The sequence below is a fragment of the Chlamydotis macqueenii genome, chromosome 1 (assembly GCF_036417535.1).
Source record: "Chlamydotis macqueenii isolate bChlMac1 chromosome 1, bChlMac1.mat, whole genome shotgun sequence".
Lineage (NCBI taxonomy): Eukaryota > Metazoa > Chordata > Aves > Otidiformes > Otididae > Chlamydotis > Chlamydotis macqueenii.
In genome coordinates, this window is record NC_141556.1 from 94,533,936 (window position 1) to 94,551,838 (window position 17,903).

Genomic DNA, 17,903 nt, shown 5'->3' on the forward strand with positions numbered 1-17,903 from the left:
AATTCCCAAAACAGTGTCCTCCAGTTAAACATGTTTTTCCATTTGTGTTACGACAATATCTGTAAAAAAGTTTTCTTTACCTGTCCTCCTCAGGAGAGCTGTATATAGAAACAAAACAAAATAGCAAAACCTGTTAAATCAATGTCATATTTTCCTTTAAGTCTTTTAACTTTAACGAACTTGCTTCGGTATTCTACAGGGTACACAAATTTGAAAAAGCATACTGCAAAATAGTTAAGCTGCATAGTTATTCTGCTACATAACAAACTGTTCTGCTTTTGCTGAACTGAGATATTTCCTGTTGATCACAAGGAATCAGCAAAGCAGAGCCACCTCAACTTACTGCAAATGATGCAGTTAAATTGCTGTCAGTACCAAGAAAATCAAGGCTCACTAATTCTACCTACAGGTTTAGTTTACAAACACTTTTTTTTTTTGTCATGCACAGCAGAGCACAGAGCTCTAGTGCTTTGCCAGAAATATCAAACTTTTATTTGTCTTCCCAAATGAACCAAGAGCTTGAAAACATGTAAGACTGCGGATACCAAGATGGAAGTGTTTGCTACCTTCCAGGCTGGAAACTGAGCACAATCTAAGGTTCCTATCATAAAATCTTTCTATATCTGCTTTGTTACCTGCTTGTATTCTAGCTAGAATATTCCAGCCAATAAATTCTAAGAAACACAGGTTACAAAGTCTCAAAGAAGACACAACCGAGATTAACTCATGAATAGTCTCATTAGATTCTGAAAGTTATATCCAGTCCATTCAAGAAAAATCATCATTTGTGAACTGTATACCCCAAAACTCTGACATCAGATGCTTGATGCATAATGTGCAGGATCTACTTTTTGCCAAAATTAACTTAAAATGCCATTCTGACGCACAGATTGATTTGAGGAAGCTAGTCTTTAAAAAAATATTGATAAGAATAAAGAGAGTTTAAAACATTGCATATCAGTTATCAAACTATTCACCCACCTTTGCTTTGTTCAAAGAGAGAAAGACCTTTATGTATCTCAAACACCAACCTTTAGAGTCATCCCAAATTAACATTAAGAACTTGAAAAATATTTAAATACACCACATTTTTCCAAAAAAGGTTTGTGTGTTCTTTCTTGTTTAATACTAGGACATGTCAAGAAGTATCAGATACTAATTTTAAATTAGAAAAAAAGTATCTTTTCATTTTAGGATAGAATCTTAAATAAGAATGCCTTATCTTAAAATCAAGACAAGCTATCATGTGAGATTCTCTGGTAGATGCCAGAAGCAAAAAAGAGATAATGACATTTACAAAGAGTTCTGTATTTCTATTTCAAGCTCTGTATATAGAGGTACCAGATATGAAAGCACTTGTCCTTTGGTTAATACATCCTAGGAACTCCTCCACACATGCTCGACAACCTTCCAAGTGTGGCACATCACATCATACATGATCAGTTTCAATCACCACGTATGCATCAGTATCTTTTTACCTGTAATCCAGGACATGGATGCTTTTGTACCCAGGTAGTCCTTCAAATACACTTTCAATCTATTTTGACAGGAAAACAAAAAAGTTAACACAGATTTCATACACCCTACTCATTTAGCGAAAAATCAGGACGTGTTTTCAACATTTTCTAAAAGTGTATCTGAGCTGTTATATCTAATAGTAGAAAATCGGTTAAATATCCTCTCTGTTTATGGAAGAGTTTTGGTGGCACTGTTTCATTATTAGAAAGGGAAAAGAAAAAGTATGAAGAACAATATCCAATGTTCCCCAAGAACTGCATAGAAACATTCAAAGGGGGGAAAATTCAAACAGACCCTGCACTGCCCATAGCAGAATACATGCTTTCTCTTATTTATGTAGCACCAGCCCTTCTCTGCCCAAAAGGTTTCCATTACCTCCCAAACCTCTTTGGATTAAAAAGAAATCAGGAAAATGCTTTGGACCTTAGCAACCTAAACAAGAGGAGCAGTGGCTGCTGTAGGAACAGAGACCTCTTAGACTCCAGAGGCACTAATGCATTACATGGTGCAAAACACAGCTCAGCCCTGCTGCCCTAAACATACAAAGGGCTCAGGAATGCTTGGCAGTGCTACTCAAAAAAGACAACTGGGGGCAGCAAAATGGCAGCACATCCAGGCCTAATTCAATAGTCAATGTTACACGAGAAAAAACAAGAAATAGAATATTAAAAGTTCATGCCAGTTGTTGGTTTTTTTTCCTCCTAAAAGACCCTTGCCAGTTAAGGATTATTTTTTACTCCTCAAATTCTTCTTTCCCCTCCCCAGTCTCCCTATTTTTAAACTGTCTCTGGTAAGACTTAAACAATCAGATTGCTGCCGACTTTCTTTTTTTCAAGAGCTTCTTTATCCAAGCACAGAGAAAAAACAGGCAAGGGATCAAAGGAGTGGAACATCCTTCTGCCAGGTGGACTCTGTCCCATCTGACATTTCTTCCACACACACACACTATGGCATTGCTACTTGGCCACACAACTAGGAAAATTAAGATGTCTAGCCTATGCTAGCAACTTGTGACAGTTGTGGTGCTGATTTTTGTCTGCAATGAAGAGTACATCTCTTTCCCATCTGGCCCTGGATCTGGCACAGGGTTAGCCCCAGTAAAAGGGATTCAGCAGAGAACCCCAACTAAATTGGACTAAGAAGGAAGCAACACTAGAGAAAAGTTGAGCCTTGTGATGTGCTGCTGTAGGGCATCCTAGATGCCTCTCCCAAAAAAAAAAAAAAAAAAAAAGGAAAGACAAACTCTCTGCCCCAATAAAATGATGGTAATAAAATTACCATCAATACAGACAATTTTTTTTAAAATATTGGAAACAATAAGGAGAAGAAAATTAGGAAACAGCAGTATGATCACATTTTAAATATACATTTTATATTAGTGGGCCAGTAACTTTATTTTAACATACAAATTGAAACATTAAATTTTATTTAAAACTAAATTAACTTGAAATCAAGTTTTAATAAATCAGGCATATATGTGCATATGTATATGCACATAAATATTTTTTCTTTGAAGTAGGTGCCTAACAGTCTAAACCATGGTTCATTCCCACTGGCTCAAATAAGATTTTAGCATGTGTTTAAGAACTGGCTGGAGGGTTTTAAAATGTGCTCACGTGCACTGCTGATTCTGGGCATAAATCAGAAGCAAGAGCTGTCTCGGCAGCCTAGATTTCAGAGAGCATCTCACTGCAGTGCACAATGATTCATTCAAAGAAATGTCACTCCTAAACAGAAGTAACGAATGAGTTCTTCTGCGCACTTCTTCCTATTTCCCCATCTATCAACTACTCTGTATAGACAGATTCTCTAGACTGATGCCAGAGTTTCTTCTACAGTCCAAAATCTGGACACCGTGAAATCATTACAATATCCTATATCCCATTTCAGTGCTCAGCTTCTGTAGCAGACCCAGAGCATGCCCACATCGGCAGACGCTGATGGACCTGTATGCCTTCTGCCTGCACTCCACGTTAATGGTGTGCAATACCTGAATTACTCGAATTGCCTTCCAGCACTGCCTCAGCACGGGTTGATGGCTCTGAGCTGCAGCTGATTCATGTCCTGCCATTTGAGAGTGCGGGCAGGCTGGTTTGCTAAGACCCTCAAATTATCTTTTTCACTCCCCAGTTTCAAACCAACTACATTATGGAAGAGTCCAAACTGGACAAAAAGTTTAGAAGGCACTGAAATAAACTCTAGGCACACTGGTCGCTAGAGAGATGTTAAACGTATCTTTAAAATTTAAGATTTTCAAGTCCTAAAACTTGAGAGAATTAATGAAGTTGCAAGAGGCAAACAAGAATCTTGTCAAAAGTAAAATTAAGGAAATCAGAAAACAGGAGAGAGAGAGAGAAATCAATCCCTCAGAAAGGTCCCACTTAGAGTATGTCCCCATTCAGGGGTTCAGCACAATTTTCTGATCCTCCCAAAAGCATACTTTTACCTCTTTTGCCAGCAAAAATGATAGCAGACTATTTCATGAGAAACACAAAAAGAAAACCAGAGTAATTAGTCTTTGGCAACTGGTATGCTACACCCAATGTATGGCCCTCCGCTACTTCGGAAAGGCAGCGTGTCAGACCAAACGGTGTATTCTCATAGCGGGTGCCTATTTTTCAGGCAACAAAAGCCCTAAGCTGGTTCTGCAAAGCTCATGAGAAAAAGGCCGGCCTAACACAGGTGCTATGTGCTACTATTGCTTTGCAGAGCCAGCAAAAACAAAAAGGAAGTCAGGGAAGGTAATCACCTGAGAAATGAATTGTTCAGAGAGCAGTTGACGCTTCACAGCGGCTGGGTCGCTCAGCTCCTCACTGTACTTCTCATCAACAATCAAAATGCTGAACTCAATCATCTGCTCAGTCACAGGTCTCACTAGCTTCTCATCCTGCTTCTTTATCTCGTTATTGATCTGGAAGGGAAGGAAGAAAGGAAAAAACAAAAGGGGAGTTAATGTCTTTTTTTTTTGTATTACCCTTCATTTTTTTTCCAAGAAATAAGCCCTCATTACTCACCACAGACCAGATTCCTACCTATCCTGGATTTACTCCATGTAAAAAGCATCTCTAGGTACGTACATATGGTCTGCCATCTGTGAGCAGCAGTCTACAATCCTAAGCTTGGGTCCAAACATCTTTCTTATGTGGGCCAGAAACTTCTCCAGCTGCTGCAAACCTGGAGGTTTCTCTCGCTCTTGATGGGGGTAGAAAATCTGAGCCCTCTTCATAAATGCTGTATGGACAGGAATACCTCAGGGCACTATTGATGTGTCACACTGATGGTCACAAATATACTTAATGACTCTCACAACAAATTCTTCACAACAGGCAGGCAGACGCCTCTCAGGTTCTCTTCACATCTCATCTCCTCTCTACTTCTTGCAGCCGGGCTGGGCTGTCGGGCCCAGACAGCCACCCGGCAGGAGGCCAGAGAGTGAGGGCCACAAGGCCCACAAGGTTCACGCCTCCCTCTCTCTGCCCATACTTCAGCTTCTTTGCATCTTTCCCCCCCCTTCCCAAATACGTTATCGCAGAGGAGTTACCATGGAACATTCCATTACCAATTGGCTCAGCCCTGGCCAGCAGCAGAGCTGCCACCATAGCCCTCCCTCACTAAACGAAACCAACACAGGGCACTATTAGTGTGCCACTCTGATGGTCACGGATATACTTAATGACATGCTAAAACTGCAGTCCAAAGGACAGCATGCTCACTCAAGCCATCAGCATACCTATTTGCCTTGCACTATAATGGAGTGCTCATGAAGCCTCAGGGAGAAAGGTGGCAACTAATGAGGCAATCTACTAAGCAAGCACATTCTTTGAGAATTCTTATATTACAGATAATTTTATTTTCCATTTGCACATCTTTAGGTCGAGGGAGGTGATTCTGCACCTCTACTCTGCCCTGGTGAGACCCCACCTGGAGTACTGCGTCCAGCTTTGGAGCCCCCAGCATAAGAAGGACATGGACCAGTTGGAGCAGCTCCAGAGCAGGGCCACAAGGATAATCAGAGGGCTGGATCACCTCTGCTATGAGGACAGGCTGAGAGAGTTGGGGCTGTTCAGCCTGGAGAAGAGAAGGCTCCAGGGAGACCTTATAGCAGTCTTCCAGTACCTAAAGGGGGTTTATAAGAAAGTCGAGGAGAAACTCTTTAGCAGGGCCTGTTATAATGGGGGGGGGAGGGGGTAATGGTTTTAAAATAGAAGGAGGCAGAGTCACACTTGATTTAAGGAAGAAGTTTTTTTACAATGAGGGTGGTGGAACACTGGCACCGGTTGCCTAGAGAGGTGGTAGACGTTCCATCCCTGGAAACATTCAAGATCAGGTTAGACAGGGGTCTGAGCAACCTAATCTAGTTGAAGATGTCCCTGCTCCTTGCAGGGGGGTTGGACTAGATGGCCCTTAAAGGTCTCTTCCAATCCTAACTATTCTATGATCTTTACTCTAGTGCAACGCCATCTAGCTGACCTCAGCTACAAACAGAAATTCAGTTATGTGGGAGGTTCATGAGGCAATTTAAAGTGCAACTATGGACACACAAACACACTTGGTTCAGTCCAGTCAGCAATAGGCTGATTTACCAAAAAATTTACTCATTTATCACAAGGCTCCTACTTACTGTTCCACCTGGAAGACAAGTTACCTTTGCCAAGTTCTACATTCAGAACAAAACCCTGTGTTGTTCAGCCTCAGGAAGTGACAGATCCCTCCGGATATACAATGGGCATTGGGGGGGACCTCTGCTGAGCTGAAGTGGTGGGCTTCAACTGGTAGGTCTACAGCTGACAAAGAAACTCTGCAGCAGCGGCTGTGCAATGCATCAGGGAAGCATGTAGCTATCATGGCTGCCACAGGCAGCAGGGAATGCCAAGTTTTAATCTAATTTGAATTACTGAGGAACACAGGAAGAACACTTTCTGCTAAGTTCCCTAGTATTTTACAACCAGTATACTATTCCTCATGGCATACTGAAAGACATGAGGAAAACCAGATCGTGTTTCATGGTTTTGTTCTAAAAAAAAAATTGAGATTTGTGGGAGAGGGAAGGGAAGGCTGGCTTGAGTTAACTTCAGCCAAATAGCCAAATATCTTTGGCTATTTACATGCAATTGTTGCTTTTTTTCCCCATTAAAAAGAAAAAAAAAGAGAGACCCAACAAAACAGACCTTTTCAGCAAAGCTGCAGCCTGTGTTACGTATGGTGTAGGAAATGGAAAAACCTTTCTCCCGAAAGTTTAGCTGCCACCAGTGAGAAACTTACACATCGTTTAGGGACCCTCTAAAAATTTTTAGTTAAATTATCTTTCTCCCCTCATCCCTTTTTAACTAGACAACTTTGTTAAGGACCATAATGACTGGTACACTACTTAAAGCTAGTTAACATTTGAGAAATGCATACATAGCAGCCATATATGTGCTGTTGCTATTCGGCTGTTTGCAATGCCATGTAGTTTCGATCATTTATCAGTCCCCCAAAACCAAAGCACATGTGAGTACAGGAGATGAGCTTCACTCAGTCTCAGTCTTGTAATCTGCAATGCATTTGGGCTGCACAGAGCAATGATGAGGTGTGATGTAACTGTACAGAGTAACTGCTGTAGCAGCAGCAACCTAATTCTGGTTTCTTTCTGATGTACTGAGTGGTCCTATTCTGTGTTCAGGCAGAAATACTTCAGGCAGTTGTGTTTAAAAAAGGAATAGTGGTGTATATGGGACCAAACCACAAGTGTTCTTGGTGCCTAACATAATGTCAGACCCTGGACTTGATTCAGAAGATGTCTGCCTCTTTCATATTCAGTATTTATTCTTGGAAGCACACTATCAGAGCTCCACAGTTAGCCCTGGAAGCTCTAGAAGAAAGTACAGTTTGGCCCAGCTTTGTTTCATGGCCATACTTGGTTACAGAACAGTGCACAGTTAAACCCGGTGCCATAAATCACCTTCTACTTACATGTAGCATGGGCAGCTTCATAAGCTGCTCAGTAAATCCACTAAGAGTTTATTGTTTATAAGAAAACAAAAGCCAGCTGATTCATACTACTGGTTTGCAAAATTTTCTTCAGTCATGTAGGCACTTGAATACTGCAGTTGGATTCTAGAGTTTGGGCTTAAATTTTACTCCAGAGGAGCTCTTTCCTGGAAGCAAATACTCCCCTGGGATCTATGAGGTGGTCAGCACTTCTGAAAGCCAGCTCACTTTTAAATACTTAATGTAGGCTTCCCTGCGTTGGGAGTTTTGTTTAAATATCAATGTAAGGGTGACTGTAAGATGATACATAAAAGTTAATCTATGTCAGCAGAGGAAAAGGAGCGAAGAATCAGAAGGAATCTTCAAGGCTATCCAGGCGACCTCTCTGCTGTCCTACACAATTGTACCACATGGACCCTCAAAACACCGTTACAGCAATTTAAGGTGTATTGTATTTCCATAGGAATAACAGTGCTCCACATTCTTCTTGGAGCTCTCAGAACCTCTTGGCATTCCCTGTCTAGTCCTACACCACTATCAAAATCCTCACCTCATAGCTCAACTGGTCTGTTCTCTCTCACTGTCAGGGAAGTGGCATTGCAAAGCTTCTGCAAATGAAAAAATACCTACCTAGCAAATTATTTTAAAACTTTCATGCTCTGTTCATGCCCTGTTTTTACGAAATCTTAATTTCTGTTAAGACACTATGCTAACAACACCTTTAAGTACTAGGAACTGCAAATGATCACAAAGAGTATTATTTAGGAAAGGCAGCACAATGTGGAACCAAATGAAAAAAAAAAAAAAAAACCACTCACAGTAGTGTCTGCATCTTCGATCTCATGGACAGTACCACCCGCAGGACTCTCAACTGAGATCTCATGAGGGGGAGGAACATTGGCAGCTGCATCTGAGTTTGAAAGACAGCAGTATTATTTTGTTTGGCTTTTTTTTTTTTTTACACCCATGTACATGTTTAGAAGAGAAGCAGGTCAGCAAGCATAAACCAACAGTAGAATTTTATTCCTGTTCCCATCATCATGACAGAAACAACACAGGAAACACCTGAAGAGCCTGAGGAAAAGTATCAAATACACGAATCAGAATAAAATGTTAATGTTGTGTCTAAGCAGATGTATTTTGGGGAACATTAACTTAAGTGCAGTAAAAAGTGCACAGAACTAATTTCTTAAGTAGGATTTTTATGACTCATACAATAACAAAATAATGTCAGCATATAAAATGACCTGCAGATCACAAACAGCATTATTTGAGATGCAAAAATTCACAGATTTTTCTCAAATCCAAACACCATTGAATTTCTCAATTTTCTAATAATTAAGAATCAGTCTTGACAGGAGTTAGGTGAAAACTGACCTCTCAGTGTGGTAACATCAGCATCCGAAGCTGGAGTTGGAGTCCCACCACTGCTGAATAAAAATAAAATAAGAAATTTAAGTTGGACATGGTGAGATAGATTTATTAGTTTTTATTTTATCTATGATTCTGCTGCTGCACCAAAAAGTATATTTGCAGTAAAAATTGGTATTAGTTTGCAGTAAAAAAAAATTGTATTAGTTTGCTGATAACTTGATAAAAACTAGGCTTTTCAATATTTCAGTTATCTTTTGCAACTTAAGATATTGGGTCACTTGCATCACACAATGCATCATGTGCTTTTCCAGGTTGCTAACCTCCTTATATTCCAGCTGATTTAGAGTCCCCTCAAAAAAAAAAAAAAACATTTTGCCTTCTAGCAGTTTTGTAAAGGAGCCAAATGCAAAGACTAGAAATAAAGCACCAAGATAACCTGTAATATTCTATAACATGCTCAGTTTTTAAAATACTCTCCAGTGCACTAGAACATCATATTGTACTGAAATCACTGCAAGAAGATGGATTCTTTTCATCATGACTTTTACTCTGCTTATTTGGAAGTCTTCAAAAGATATCAGTTTCCAAATCCAATTATTGCTTTCACACACACACAAACAACTTTAGGCCAAATGTGGAAAAAAAAAAAATTCAGATAACAATTAGATTAAGACTGTCAGCCTGAAGAAAAACTAAGAGCTTTGACATGGCTCTTACAGTAAATCCAAGCTCGTTGGGGCCAATTCTGTAAGCCTTGAGCAACTGTCAAGTTACCAAGAGTGGGAGACATGCTCTGACAGAAACAAGTATTTCCTGAATGAAGCAAAAATTATTTTTCAGGTTTGTCATATTTTTAGTATACACAGCCCAATCTGTAAGATTAGAAGGTGAAGTGCTGGAGAGAAACTGGACTTCGAACTTCAGAAATTCATTGAATTTCATTGCATTGAGATACTACTTTCACTTCTAAAGGAACTCCTTTTTTTAATGGTGGTCATACTTGCACCATAAAATAAGCATTGCAGCAAGGAGTCTTCGCTGTAACATGCAAGCGCTGACACTATATGAGCCATGCTTCCTAGCCTTGCCAGGTGTGATTTTTGATTTACATACTAGATTACTGGTCCTGCAGTCTGCCCTCAGGCAAAACTCCAGTCAAAGTTGATGGGTATTTTGCCTCCTTCAGGATGTATAATCAGTCTCTGTATCATTCCAATAATCAAAGGCTTCCAGCATCAGTCAGACAACCAGATCCAAAGTTACCCACTAAAGATACCAGGGCACAAGCAGATGATCAAACATGTGATTGTGTCACTGAGATAAAATCTCAAAGTCTGTTTCTCCCCCTGCCTCTCACAGACACGTAGCACTTGCCAATAAATAGACCTGAAGACAAATCTGATGAATTTTCTATTTAAGTCAAGAAGCTTTTCACCCGTCCTTTCCCTGGAGGCACAGGCTAGTTCTGTGCATATTGATATAATAATTTCAGGGAATGTCAAACTGACTGGGTGAGATCTACATAACAATTATAAAATATTAACAAAAAATAATCTCCAGATGAACAAAGCAGAAAGTGTCTATTTAAGAGTTTAAACAGAGCCTGCATGTATTTTCTTGAACAAGTAAAGCAGATGAGCTATGTGCAGGCTTTGAAATGTACAGTTATTTGTGTCTGCTTCCATCTCGTGGACACTGGTACCTGTTTTCAGTCAGCACAGCACAAGATAACTCTCTATCAATTCTCTGACAATCTCAGCAATCTTGAAATTATTTCCAAGACAGGAAAGCCACATTTTACTAGCAAGTATGATTTAGACAAGATATCCTCTCTTATCCTCTCTGCCATTGCCATCACATGCCTGAAGAGTCACAAGTAACTCATTCAAAAAACATCAACTTTTTTCTGCTAAAAAAAAAAATCCAGAAATTCGACATTAAAAGGATTTAGATTGTCTTTAAGAATGATGGTTATATTTTAGAAAGATTTCATTTCTTTACTTGTTTATCATCTTAGAAGTGAACAAAACCCTATTGCTTAACTATTAATTGGCTAGATGAAATATTTTCCAAATAAATTTACCTGTTGCCAAGGATGCATTACTCTTACCAATTTCAATAGGCATTAGACTACATCTGTACCAGAGTCTTACCAAATTACAGCATCAATAAAAAAAAAAAAAAAAAACCATTTTAGTGCATCGTATTTAATGATGGTATGTTCAGAAGCAAATATGATTCCGCTTTTGAGGAGAGGTGAAACAATCTGGCATTTTACTTATTACAAACTGTTTAGTGTAACTAAGGTCAGAATAAAAACTCAACAAAAGCAAAGTGATGTGCAGTGGAACAACCCTGCTACAGAATTTGTAACCTTCTGTTCAGCTGAAGTGCTCAAACCCATATATAAATGTTCTGTCAGCCCCCTTTTCTTGAGAAGGGGTCAGTGAGAATCGTGATTTGCTTTGGCAGAATAATTTAGGCTCTGAGCTCAACCTGAGACTTGCAGGTCTCGATCCAGCTACCCACAGGTCGCCCAATATACTTTGAGGGGCCTCCAGGCACTCCTGACCTCCAGCTGCTGCCCCAGAAGGTGCTGGTTGCCCACAGATCCCACATCATACCTGCCAGCCTTCTGCAGATGGGTGTTGTAACTTAGGGCACTGCGAAAGGACCTAAAAGGCTATCTAACCAACTGAAGTGTGGACCCGATTTTGTGGTGGGTTAGCCTTGGTTAAGGACCAAATGTCCACCCAGCTGATCTCTCACTCCTCCTTCTCAACAAGACAGAGGAGAAAATAAGATCAAAAAGTTCATGGGCTGAGATAAAGACAGGAAGATTGTTTACTAATTACCTCCACAGGCAAAACAAACTCACCTTGGGGAAAATTAAATTAATTTATTGCATATAAATAGATTTGGGTAGTGAGAAACAAACATTAAAACACCACTCTTCCTCCACCCTTTCCCAGGCTCAACTTCACTCCTGACTCCTCTACCTGGTGTGGGCTCTGCAGGGGCAGCAATTCCTTCAGGAAATGTCTACCTGCTCCAGCATGAGTCCTCCACAGCTGGCAGGGAATACCTGGTCCGCCATGGAGTGTTGCCTCCTCCTTCTCCGCCTTTGACCCTGGCGTTCCCTATGCTGCCATTTCTCATTCTTTTTGTTCCTTCCATTTCTTCCTGTGCAGTGTTTTTGCCCATCTTAAACATGTTTTCCCTGAGGTGCCACCAGCTCAGCCACAGGGCTCAGCCGTGCCCTGCGGTGGGTCACAGAGGCCACCCCTGTGGCCCCCCTGCCAGTGCCTGGGGACCCGTACCCAGTACCACAAGATCAATTTTAACCAAGTTGCTTGAGTTTTTAAAGGAAAAATCCTCAAGGTAGGCAAGAAAAATAAACAAGGACAATGCTATGGTATGGTATAAATCACTGTTTCAAAAGAGGAGCAGCATGCAAATGGAAAAGCCTAAAATTGAGTTTCTAGAGTAGAGTACTACTTCTACATTGGATTACTGGTTATAGATGTTCAAAATAAAATTCTCTGATTTTTCCAAAGGTCCCAGAGCACTCTCACTGCCACTGACAGGGCATTTCATTTAGTAACATCAGCTTAGGCATCGGGTTAGCCACATAGTGGCAACCACAGGCCAAACCGGGCCATGGGGCAACCACAGGAGTGCTGAAAAGAAAGGTGAGAATAAGGCCACTGTCGTTTAGAGCATAGCAAACCCATCACCATAGGCAGTAACAGGCTTGTCAAGGCTGGGTAATGTATTCTTACTGGTACTGAAGGGCTTTTAAACGCAAGCCCCCAAGAGCTAACCAATTTTCTGACAAAATTCTGGCTCACAGTTGGCTGAAAATTAAAAGCCAAGGGCTTAAATAACACCTAGTAAAACCCTAATCAATCTAACCAAGCAAGAGCAATCAAGTACCAAATTTCGCCAAATTAACACTTATCACTTTTTCTCAGTAGGAGAAAAATACTGTTTTAAGAAACTGTGCTATAACCGACCTCCCTTTATGAAAAACATTGTTTTTTCATTGCTTTACTGGAACGGTGAGGTTTGCTTTCTTTTTGCATCCATTTCTTTTTGCCTTCTACTTCCCCTTAACTTTTTAATTTTTCAAATGTCTGTTTTATTAATCTAAAGAAGCAGCAGTACTAGTTGTCTCTAAGGAAGCCACTCAAAATACACATGACAACGCATATACTGATTTGCCTGAACACACTGCTCTTCAAGGTAAACATAGATTCAAATTCCCCTTCAGTTTTACTATTTTTATATCAGGGATTTTTTTTCCCTGGCTTTATTTTTAACTATACCTACACAAGCAAGCCACTCCAAGAGGAGGGACTATATTCCAGCAAAAGCTTATTGTGAATTTGAGACACATACATATGAAATGTAATTTCTCTTGTCCTACCTGCATGAGTGATGCCCTGGACCACCTTGGCTGAGCAGTAAGCAAAATATAAAAACATACACATATGTATGGAAAGGTAGGAAGGAATATGTACAAACAGATGTCTAAGCAGCAGAACAAACAACACTGCACTGTATTTCCTTGGCAGAAACAACCAGTTTCAGATCACACAGCTCTGTTAGACACCTGGTTCCAAGCAGGTGCCAGATAAGACCCATAAGGGCCTCAGAAGTTGATCTGAAGCAAACAGTGCTTATAGACAGCCTATAATTATTAATACACAAACACAGCTCACAGATATAGCCTATATTCCCCTTTTTCAAACCCCATGGCAAGTACTTCTGTGGGACATCAGTCATGTCAGGAAAAGACTCGAGAGGTTCCAGTCCACCAAAACACAGAGTGACCCATTGACTCATAGGCAACTGTAAAGCATAAACAAGTTCATTTTGTGCAACCATACTGTGTTATTAAGGAAAAATAGCACTCTGGATCTGTTAAATAGGGCAGTGATACCATTTCATCTTCTCATGAAATTTCATAAGGGTATAACCAAGTTTTAACATAAACTCCTCTGTTGTTGAAGAAAGTAACATCTTCAGACTTGTGCTACACGTTCTGGACATCCATCAGTTTGTTTATCAGTTTGAATGTCCTAATTGTTAACTTGCTACATCAAGCATTTATTTTTCTTAAACATTATTATTTCAATGTTCATATTGCACAAAAAAGGGAAAATAATTTTATGGTCTGATTTTCTCCTTTTAAAATATTTTAATCACATGTCCTTGAACTAAGTAAGTATGCTATTTCAGAAGTATTTTTATCCAAGTACAGAATGCAGGACTGAGCCTTGTTTTCAGATTCTTTTAAACCGTACTTGCATTTATCTTAATTTTCGTTTAGGTAGTTCTTGAATTTTTACCTCTTTTGACTTTATTTAAAGCAGGAAAAGCCTTTCATACTTGCTACTTGACAGTAGGGAGCACATAAGAAAATATACAACTGAGGAGGAGCAGTGTGGAACGCTTCATGTGGGGTAAAGTTGTGCAGATCCTCAGAAATTTCTGAAACGAGCCGTACTGTTGCCAAGTCCACATGCAGACAGTAAAGGTGCTCAGGTATGTCTCTACTTCACTGCAGGCAGAGCTGCTTAAGTGTTGAAGTGATCCCAACACAGAAGACAAACAATGTGCTTTCATGAAGCACATTGAGATAAATGGTACAAAATTTCAGTTGATATATCATCAACAAGTGCTGCCACCACTGATGAAATATGGATCCTAAATTTGCCAATGTATTTCAAAGCAGGGAACATGGACAGAGCAAAGGAGGTCCAGATATGATTTGTTGTGACTAATTTCAGTGAGTCCAGAATCAGCAAGCACCATTCAAAAAGGACACATGCTTCTATGATGTGTTCATTTGACTTTAACAGCCACTTCTGAAGAAGTGAAAAAGTAGTGGATTACATTCATCCTTCTCAACTGTCCCATACTCCTTTATCTTCTCTTCAGGATGTTATTGTGCATACAGCATTCAAGCAAGGTTCTGACCTAAAAGCTATACTTCCCCTGTTGCAGCAATTTTGTGCTACTTCTATGCCTTCAGTCGACTCTCAAGAGCTGGCGTTTGAGCCCCCAGGAATGAGAAAAAACTACTGTCCTATTGTCACGAGACATACTCCAAAATATAGAGAAGAAAATTCATCATGCAAAGTCACAATAACCTACTGAATAAAGCAAAACAAAGTCTTTAGCTGATACAGTGCTCCCACACTTGCCACTGGGGCAAAACTCCAGAATGTCCTCTGGGCTGCTCTATACACATCTGGATTATGTCCCATATATTATTTTTCCTTTGAAGTTTTCTCCTCGGTGGTATTTAGTTTAATCCCTTCATTCCTTAAAAGGCCAGGCCAGCCGAGCATTTAACCTACGTGAATGCACGCACTGGCCTTACAGGAACAAACTTTCATCCTGCTATTACGCAATTGTCAGTAATGCCGGATTGTGAGTTATTCTGGGAAGTAAATTACACAAGTGCAAGCCACCTTTCTGTAGGCGATACTAAAACTATCCTAGCATTTAACTAGCTGAAAACAGACTTTTCCAGCTAGACAGAGACAGAGTATTGACATCTAGGTAGGATTATGAGATTTATTAAATTATGTAAATCACAGCTTCAGTTCTACAGCTCTTTATAGCTTTCAGCAGTTTTGCTTTAATCTAGAAAGCCAGTGTAGTTAAAATGACCAACAGATATCCAGGGTCCGTCTTGTGTTCCTGATCAGCCTCAAATTAAAGAAATGGACTGCCAGTTGTTTCATGTAAAAAATAGATCGGTCAAAGCTCATAAAAAGAAAACACTCTCTTAGTTTCTTGCGCCTGAGCTATGCTCTAGAATACAAACTTACTGCAAAAATCTTTGTTCTTATAAGTGGGAAAACAGACTGAGAAATATGCCTAGTGCTAGGCCCCAAACTGAAGTGACTGTTCCTGCACAGTCAGAGAAACTGGAGTTACCCAGAGGACAAGTCAGAGCACCTCTGTCAGACCCCTGCTTCAAGGCATGCCCTGGAGAAGCCTGGCCTTCCCTGGCAATGTGGGAGCCTCCCCTGAACATCTCCGCTAGATACCTACAGCTGGTGCTTCAGGATAGTCCTGACATCCCTTGAGACATGAGACCGTCAATTCCAATTCGCCATTCTGACACAGATGACATAGTTGGGTGGCAATACAGACACGCTCAAATCATTGCATTGTCCTGCACTAGACCAGCCTCTCTCCACATGTCGGGGTCAGCAGGTGACTGCAGGACTGCCCAGGAAATGTCAGGAGCACACTCACATCTCCTCCTGCGCAGGAGGGACTTGATACAGGATTTCCCCATGCTATGCCTTAAGGACTGGGGGTGATGTTGGTTTAGGTCCTTACTCCAGTGTCTTCCAGAACATTTTTAAAAGGTCTTAATTTTATTCCTATGTGTACTGGGAAGTCTACTATATTTTTTTTCAGGAAATAATAATGTTGACTGTTGCCAATACTAAGATGGCTCACTCATTCCTTTTGATGAAGGATGTCTGAAGTTAGATGAGACATCTTCTACCCATAGCAGCCAATGTTTTTATATAACCCTGGCTTATAAACTTCACTTCTTAAATCTTGTGGTACAGAGATGCTCTACACTCTTAGCATAAGGGTTGTGTTTTTTAAATTTTTGACAAAATAAATTATATTGATTTCTTCCTGATGCTCCATTATCCAGAGCAAATCTACCTGTTTCTGCATCACTACTTCAGTCTTGTATCACTCTCTTTATGCAATAAAACACTGTCTTATCCAAGCACAAAACAAACAACAACTTTTAGAGGAAAAGATATAGAAAAGCCAAAGTTTAAAATGACAGTGATAGCAGAGATCCCATCCTAAAGCTACGAACAAACCTAAGTGATATATACTGGGATAAAAGGAGTCTGATTTTCGAGAGAGATGCAATAAAGCCCCGCGGTTAATTGAGTTGGGTAAAGCTTGCCAATTTTTTACTGGAGCCCCTTTAATGCCTGTCACAAAGCACTTGAGAAGATGGCTTTTGTACAAGTACAATATTAATCACTGTGTTATACCTTTCAGCCAAATGTTGGGCTTCTTGAATTGTTAGGTTGTTTAGCCCAGCATGTGTATGGACTCCAAATTAATTATTGTTGACTCTAATTCCTCTCATCTATCTCCACATATACTAGATTTCCTGAACAATCATAGAGGGATACAGTAGGTTTTCAAATTCAAACTTCTTCAGAAAGATGAATTTTTTTCAGTCTTCAGCATTCAAACTGAAATAACTGTATCTCTGAGTCCACATCTTCGGATAAATAAGATGTGGTTCTGTTCATGTAAAGAGCCAGTCTGGAGAATGACTGATGCTAATGAGAAAGAATTGGACCCACAAAGTTTACAAGGATAAGACTTTTTTTTATTATTATTTTCTTTTGAAAAGAAGAGCATAGAAAATTTTGGCCAGTGTTGCATTCTCAATAGAGGAAGTTCTGAACAGATGTATTCTACCCAGTGGACCTGGAGGCTTCAGGGAGGGCTCTTGTCAGAGGAGTGTTCCACTCAACAGGACACAGAGAAACTAATGTCTTAGCAATCACTTTTGCCCTTATCGTATCAAGTTATTAATTCTAATAGATAATGTTGTGGTTATGAAATCAATATAAGGATACCTAATTTGGGAATTTGGGGTTTTTTAAAGTCTGTTAGGTGATTACTCTTCCCAGTAAATTAATTACTCATATTTATCATAGCTTTTCATGGCCAGTAAAGTAGGGAATTGTACTTGCCAATTTTTAAGATGAGTTCAGCACTAGGTTGTTTGGGTTTGAATTTCTCTAAAAAATAACAGCTTAGATTAAGTTCTGAGTATGAATGGAGTAATAATAATTTGAAGTCTTTCTTTCAGTTTAAAAAAAAACATGAAAAAACTAGGTCAAGCTCAGGTTTTCAATGGTAAAAAGAAGTCACAATTCAGACTACTTTTCATTTTCATCACCTTGTTAAAAGCATGAGGAGCCTAAGCAGCCAATTCCTTTGTAACTGTTTTTAGAGCACAT

At 39.8% G+C, this 17,903-nt stretch overlaps 1 protein-coding gene across 1 annotated transcript in view; it reads right to left on the reverse strand.

Annotated features, from left to right (window-relative positions):
* The window catches only part of IMPG2 (interphotoreceptor matrix proteoglycan 2), a 61,022-nt gene that overhangs the window by 17,398 nt on the left and 25,721 nt on the right, over positions 1-17,903 (reverse strand). The window contains exons 6-10 of the mRNA XM_086761898.1: positions 8,866-8,918; positions 8,307-8,398; positions 4,268-4,429; positions 1,479-1,537; positions 81-98 (exon numbers count right to left, since the gene is read on the reverse strand). Of these exons, the coding sequence (XP_086618024.1) occupies positions 81-98; positions 1,479-1,537; positions 4,268-4,429; positions 8,307-8,398; positions 8,866-8,918 (384 nt within the window). The remainder of the gene's footprint in view (positions 1-80; positions 99-1,478; positions 1,538-4,267; positions 4,430-8,306; positions 8,399-8,865; positions 8,919-17,903) is intronic.